The sequence below is a fragment of the Protobothrops mucrosquamatus genome, unplaced genomic scaffold (assembly GCF_001527695.2).
Source record: "Protobothrops mucrosquamatus isolate PMUCROS unplaced genomic scaffold, P.Mucros_1.0 scaffold9686, whole genome shotgun sequence".
In the NCBI taxonomy this organism is placed as follows: Eukaryota; Metazoa; Chordata; class Lepidosauria; order Squamata; family Viperidae; genus Protobothrops; species Protobothrops mucrosquamatus.
The window spans coordinates 19,049-26,552 of record NW_015395474.1 but is presented as its reverse complement, the minus strand read 5'-3'; the positions used below and the strand labels follow the sequence as shown (position 1 = coordinate 26,552).

Sequence of the window (7,504 nt, the reverse complement as noted above, 5' to 3'; positions counted from 1 at the left end):
CCTAAAATTAACCCCCCCCCCCCCCACATTGACGGTGCTTTTTGATGGCTTTGCATGCGGCAAGGCCATCTTTGGCCTTTTGCGGTGCATCTTGAGACCCGACGCCGTTTTGGAGGACACCCCCCCCCCGTTTCTCTCGCCGTCTGGCCTCCCGTGTGCCCCATCATCATTTCTTTTGAATTCCCGTCCGCCCGCGGGCTGTCCCGCCGGCCTGGCGGAGGCCTGCGCGCTCCCTCGCCTCCAACAATAGAGGAGCATACTTGAACCGAGATAACATTTCCTTCCTCCCTTCAGCTGCACGAGTTCTTCAACGTTGGCAAGGGGATTTTTGATGACATTGCTAGAAGGTTTCCAGTCTACGCTCTGGACTACACTGACGGTAGGTGAGCTGCTGTTTATGGGGGGGGGGGGGGAGATTTGTGCCGTGTCCTGTTTACCAGTTTGTCTGACAACTCGGCCTTGTCGAAAGGAAAATTTCATCGCTTTCGAGTCTTCAGCCAAAAGGGGATGCCCTCTGACCACCTCCAGGGTTGCCCACGTGTGCCAAGAGGTTTACGTGGGGCGGCAAAACACGGTATTATAATCCCGCACCCAATAGTATTATCTCGTTATCAGAGTCACACGTTTTAAATATGGTTTGAGAGGTCTTTGGTGGTCCCCGAGCTTGGTTGCTTTTTGCAGATGTTTCATTACCAAACTAGGTAACATTGTCAGGTGCACTGAAGACCTGCATCAAACCCCACTCCCTTGTAGCACTGATGCTGTTACCTAGGTTGGTAATGAAATGTCTGCAAGAAAACCACCCAGCTCAGAGAGCACCAGGGACCTCACAGTTCTCCTCCTCCTCCTCCTTCTCTTCCTCCTTCTCCTTCTCCTTCTCCTCCTCTTCCTCCCCCTCTTCTTCTTCTTCTTCTTCTTCTTCTTCTTCTTCTTCTTCTTCTTCTTCTTCTTCTTCTTCTTCTTCTTCTCTTCTTCTTCTTCTTCTTCTTCTTCTTCTTCTTCTTCTTCTTCTTCTTCTTCTTCTTCTTCTTCTTCTTCTTCTTCTTCTTCTTCTTCTTCTTCTTCTCCTCCTCCTTCTCCTCCTCCTCCTCCTCCTCCTCCTCCTCCTCCTCTCTTAAACCCCCCCCTTGCTCCCAGCACTGATGATGTTCCCTAGTTGGGTAATGAGACATCTGCAAGACAACAAGGTCAGAGAGCATCAAGGATTCCACAGGCCTCCTCCTCCTCCTCCTCCTCCTCCCTCTCCCTGCAAACCTCATCCCCTTCTAGCACTGCTGATGTTACCTAGTTGGGTCATGAAACGTCTGGAAGAAAACCACCCAGCTCAGAGAGCAACAAGGACCCCACAGTTGTCGTTCCTCCTCCTCCTCCTCCTCCTCCTCCTCCTCCTCCTCCTCCCCCCCCACAAACCACATTCCCTTCTAGCACTGCTTTTGTTTTATTTTATATATTTTATTTTATTCTCTGTTTTGAAAGTTTATATGGCCGGAACTCACGGTGACTCTGGGCAGCTTACAAAAATAAAACCACCCTACAAAATCCAATAACTGAGCCCAAAATGTCCATCGCTAAGCGAGACAGCTGCTAAGTGGGTTTTGCCCCACTTTATGACCTTTCTTGCCATCGTCGTTAAGTGAATCACTGCACTTGTTAAGTTAGCAACACAGTTGTTAAGTGAATCTGCCTTCCCCCGTTGACTTTGCTTGTCGCAAAGGTCGCAAAAAGGGGATCGCCTGACCCTGGGACACTGCGACCGTCATAAATACGAGTCAGTTGCCAAGCCTCTGCATTTTGATCGCATGACCACGGGGATGCTGTAACGGACAGTCGTAAGCGTGAAAAACAGTCCTAAGTCACTTTTTTCAGTGCCGTTGTAACTTGAAACGGTCACTAAATGCACTGTTGTATGTTTTGGATTACCTATATGCTGTGGGTAATCAAGATTCAATTAAATGACAGAGTTCTACGTGACATCTGTTTCCCCTCCCCTCACAAAGAGAAAATGTTGGATAATTCCCTGATTCAAGAATCATTTTAAATTTTTAAATCCATCAGTTGAAATCTGTAATTTCTTTAGACTGTCTTAAAATACAATCAGGTGGAAAATGTGCTTATTTCGATAATGAGAATGAAATGAAATGAAAGGCAACCAAAGCTATGCTTGGTAACATATTATTATAAAACTACAACACTAACAGTAAAAAAAAACTACCTATGTGCTAAAAGGGAACGCTAAAGATCACAAAGAGGATGTGAAAACGGGTAAACATTTAAAAAATAAAATTAAAGAGACATTCTTCATAAGTTTATTCGTGCCAGGTTCCCTTAATTATTTGTATGGAAATGTTAATTGCTGCCAGACAATTAACCGTCCCTTGTGGAAGAGGAGAAAATTAAGAGGAAAGCTTTCATTATGGATTGTAACATGTGGGAAGGAAGAGGGAGGGAGGAAGGAAGGAAGGAAGGAAGGAAAGAGAAAGAAAGAAAGAAAAGAAAGAAAGAAAGAAAAAAGAAAAAAGGGAAAGGGAAAGAAAAAAGGGATAGAGGAAGGAAGCAGGAGGGAGAGGAAGGAAAGAATAAGGGAAGGAGGGAGGGAAAGAACAAAAGGAACAAATGAAGGGAGGGAGGAAGAGGAAGGAAGGAAGAATCGAGGGAGGAAAGAGGAAGGAAGAATAGAGAAGGGAGGAAAGAGGAAGGAAGAATAGAGAGAAGGGAGGAAAGAAGGAAGGAAGAATAGAGAGAAGGGAGGAAAGGGAGAGGAAGGAAGGAAGAATAGAGGGAGGAAAGAGGAAGGAAGAATAGAGAAGGGAGGAAAGAGGAAGGAAGGAAGAATAGAGAGAAGGGAGGAAAGAGGAAGGAAGAATAGAGAAGGGAGGAAAGAGGAAGGAAGGAAGAATAGAAAGAAGGGAGGAAAGGGAGAGGAAGGGAGGAAGAATAGAGAGAAGGGAGGGTGGAAAAGAAAAAATAGGAAGAAAGGAAAGAAGAAGATGGGAGGGGGGCACGAAGAAAGGAAAGGATGGAAGGAAGGAAGAGAAGGAAGGAAGCCCCCAATAGCCTTGGTGCTCTTGTGAGTTAACTACAGTTCCCAGAATTCCCTAGGGCACACACCTGGTTCATTTCCACGTTTTTGATCTGCTATTTGGGCTTTTTTTCTTTTTTCTTTTAGGCATTATCGGCAACAACAAAGCGATAGGGAAATACATCACCACCATGATCTTCCTCTATTTTGCCTGCCTCCTGCCAACCATCGCTTTCGGGTCCCTGAATGACGAGAACACCGAGGGGGTCATAGGTGAGTGGCCCTTCCCGTGTTTACGTTGGAAGGGGGGGGTCTGAGTAGTGGGCAGATCCCGCTTGAGCGTCTCTCTAGCGGATAGAATCAAGATCAGGTGAACTGTTAGTACCCCTTTACAAGGCCTTGGTAAGGCCATACTTGGAATACGGCATCCAGTTTTGGTCACCACGATGTAAAAAAGATGTTGAGACTCTAGAAAGAGTGCAGAGAAGAGCAACAAAGATGATCAGGGGACTGGAGGCTAAAACATATAAGGAATGGTTGCTGGAATTGGGGATGTCTAGTCTAATGAAGAGAAGGACGAGGGGGGACATGATAGCAGTCTTCCAATATCTCAGGGGCTGCCCCAAAGAAGAGGGAGTCAAGCTATTTTCCAAAGCGCCTGAAGGCAGGACAAGAAGCAATGAATGGAAACTAATCAAGGAGAGAAGCAACTAAGAGAGAACTAAGGAGAAACTTCCTGACAGTTAGAACAATTAACCAGTGGAACTACCTGCCTCCAGAAGCGGTGAATGCTCCAACACTGGAAGTTTTTAAGAAGAGACTGGACAGCCATTTGTCCGAAATGGTATAGGGTTTCCTGCCTGAGCAGGGGGTTGGATTAGATGACCTCCAAGGTCTCTTCCAATTATTATTATTATTATTGTTATTGTTATTGTTATTGTTATTATTATTATTATTATTATTATTATTATTATTATTATAGGGCAGGTAGTCCCCCGACTCATGACCTCCATTAATTTCTGTCGCTAAGCAAGACATTTGGTGAAGTGAGTTTTGCCCTACTGCCTATGACCTCCTCGGATGAATAAGGCAGCGTTTGGGACATCCCTGTGCGTTTTAATTTATTTGCAGAATTTACTTTGTATTTAAAAAAAAAAAAAACCTGATTAAAACGTCGGCGTGCAGCAGTGAGCAGAATAGGAACTCCCTTGCACTTAAGGATGGTTTAAAAAAAAAAAAGTTCATCAAGGCTAGAGACGGCTCTAAAAATAAATAAGAGGCGGTAGCAAGGATTTTTATTTTATTTTTTTAAAAAAGAAAAGCTTAAAAACAGTCTTCTCGGCCCAAAGAAAAACAAAAACCTTTGTTGGAATCAGACCAGGAAATCTTAGCTTTATTTATCCGCATGTCTCCTTGGACCCAAAGTCCAGGAAATTCCATGTTTCTGATTTCCAAGGTTATAAAAGATAAGAACAGCATATCTTGCTCAGCTATAAGTTCAGAATTGTGCTCGGACACACACACACACACACACACACACACAGAGAGAGAGAGAGAGAGAGAGAGAGAGTGCTTCCTAAAAAACCTACAGGAGTCTAAAGTTAATAATAATAGTAGTAGTAGTAGTAGTAGTAGTAGTAGTAGTAAAGTTGGAAGGGACCTTGGAGGTCATCTAGTCCAACCCCCTGCTCAGGCAGGAAACCCTATACCATTTCGGACAAATGATGGTCCAATTTCTTGTTTAAAACCTCCAGTGTTGGAGCATTCACAGCTTCTGGTGGCAAGCTGTTCCACTAATTAATTGTTCTGACTGTCAGGAAAACAAGAAATGAAGAAGCTTCTTGGATGATAAGTGAAACGTCTTTAGAATAGAATAGAATAGAATAAGAATAAGAATAGGAAAGAATAAGAATAGAATAGAATAGAATAGAATAGAATAGAATAGAATAGAATAGAATAGAATAGAATAGAATAGAATAACAATAGAATAACAATAGAATAACAATAGAATAGAATAGAAATAAGAATTAGAATAGAATAAGAATTAGAATAGAATAGAATAGAATAGAATAACAATAGAATAACAATAGAATAACAATAGAATAGAAATAAGAATTAGAATAGAATAAGAATTAGAATAGAATAGAATAGAATAGAATAGGAATAGAATAATAGAATAGAATAACAATAAAATAGAATAGAAATAAGAATTAGAATAGAATAAGAATAGAATAGAATAGAATAGAATAGAATAGAATAGAATAGAATAGAACCCAGTCCAACTCCCCTTGAATTCCTTGACCCTTATCTAACTCCCAGCAGGTGCTCACCATTACAGATAGACCTCAACTTACAACCATTCATTTAGTGATGGTTCAAAGTTAACAATGGTACTGAAAAAAGGGACTTATGACCGTTTTTCACACTTAGGACCGTCGCAGCAACCCCAGACACTTGACCACTGATTCATATTTATGCTGGTTGCAGTGTCCGGGAGGGTGGGGGTGTCCCGCGATCCTCTTCTGTGACTTTCTGACAAGCAGAGTCAATAGGGGAAGCCGGATTCACTTAACAACCGTGTTACTAACTTAACAACTGCAGTGATCCACTTAACAATTGTGGCCAGAAAAGTCACAGAACAGGGGCAAAACTCACTTCACCGCTGTCTCGCTTAGAAACAGAAATTTGGGGTCCATGGTAGTCGTAGGTTGAGGACTAGCTATAGTTGAAAAGATTTCCTGCAGCACAGCTTTTTAGCAATAAATCAGTTTAATTGGACCTCCGGATGTTTTTTTTCCTGCCTGATAATGCTGCGATTTAAGGCAGGTGTCAACACTGCTCACATCGGATGTTTTTGCTTTGACAACAGATGGAGATACAACCCTTTTCTTCTTATGTTTTACTCTTAGAGTTAGAGTTAGATGATGCTGGGAGGGGGAGGAATGCGCATGAGAGTTGAGCCAGACATAACAATACTGGACCTAGTGTGTGAACCAAGGTTATTGAAATAAGAGATGATAAGGATTGGCGGGCTGGAGAACTGGAGGGAAGGCCTGCATTTCAAGCTAATTGGAGAATGTGGTTTATGACTGTTAATTGGAGGAGGGAATTGTGCTTTGATGCTATGTGCTCAGGGGAGGGGAATTCAGTTTTTGGCTTCGGCTGTGTTAGTGCTGACGCTATGTTTCTCGAATAAAGGTTCTTTAAGGTAAACAATGCCTCTTTGAAGATTTTCATCTGTCGGAACCAGGACATTAAGCCAAAAACAGGTTGACTTCAGCCAATCCCTGCTTTGTTTTCCCAGTGTTGTCTTTTTTTATTTCCAGATGTGCAAAAGTCGATTGTGGGTCAGTGCATCGGTGGCCTGCTTTACGCGCTCTTCGCCGGCCAGCCGCTAGTGGTGCTTTTAACCACGGCTCCTTTGGCACTGTATATCAACGGTGAGTTCATCCTTGCCACTTTTCTGGGTTCTCTGCGCTTCGGGGTTCCCACAAGCGATAGGCTTTGGAGTACCGCCGACGGGCTCAACATGCTGCCTGCCGCACGGTCCTCGTCCCTCCTGCCCACCCCTTTGATCAGCATCCCCCTTCGATGTTCAGACTGCTTTGTCCCAAAGGTGCTTTTTCCAGAGGCAACTGGACTTTCTTTGTTCTCCTTTGAAGACGTTTCCCTTCTCATTCCAGAAGCTTCTTCAGTTCTGACTGGATGGTGGGGACTGGAAGGATTTATACTCCTTGCAGACAACTGAGCTGGCTTTCATGCCTAAGGCAGGACTAGAACTCTCCATCTCCTGGTGATTGGCCCAAAGTCACCCATCCAGCTTTCATGTCTAAGCCAGGACTAGAACTCACCATTTCCTGGTGATTGGCCCAAAACCATCCAACTGGCTTTCATGCTTAAGGCAGAACTAGAACTCTCCATCTCCTGGTGATTGGCCCAAAGTCACCCATCCAGCTTTCATGTCTAAGCCAGGACTAGAACTCTCCATTTCCTGGTGATTGGCCCAAAATCATCCAACTGGCTTTCATGCTTAAGGCAGAACTAGAACTCTCCATCTCCTGGTGATTGGCCCAAAGTCACCCATCCAGCTTTCATGTCTAAGCCAGGACTAGAACTCTCCATTTCCTGGTGATTGGCCCAAAGTCACTCAGCGGACATTCATAACTTACGCGGGACTAGAACTCACGGACTCCTGGTGATTGGCCCCAAATCACCCAACTAGCTTGCAGGTCTAAGGCAGGACTAGAACTCACGGTCTCCTAGTCTCTAGCCTAACGCTTTCATCGGCAGTCTAAACTGGCTCTCTTTCTTTCTTGCTTCCAGTGATCAAAGGAATCTGTTACGACTACAATTTGGATTTCCGCGCGTTTTACGCTTGGGTCGGTCTCTGGAACAGCTTTTTCCTCGTGCTGTACTCTCTCTTCAACTTCAGCCTTGTCATGAAGCTCTTTAAAAGGTAAGACACGCATGTTGGTTGTTGCTGTT

At 43.9% G+C, this 7,504-nt stretch overlaps 1 protein-coding gene across 1 annotated transcript in view; it reads left to right on the top strand.

Moving 5' to 3' along the window:
- Positions 1 to 294: 294 nt before the first annotated feature.
- Positions 295 to 7,504, top strand: part of LOC107301037 (sodium bicarbonate transporter-like protein 11) — a gene marked incomplete at its 5' end in the record, with an annotated part of 25,372 nt that continues 18,162 nt past the window's right edge. Inside the window, 4 exons of the mRNA XM_015830307.1 lie at positions 295 to 379; positions 3,167 to 3,292; positions 6,346 to 6,459; positions 7,343 to 7,475. Of these exons, the coding sequence (XP_015685793.1) occupies positions 295 to 379; positions 3,167 to 3,292; positions 6,346 to 6,459; positions 7,343 to 7,475 (458 nt within the window). The remainder of the gene's footprint in view (positions 380 to 3,166; positions 3,293 to 6,345; positions 6,460 to 7,342; positions 7,476 to 7,504) is intronic.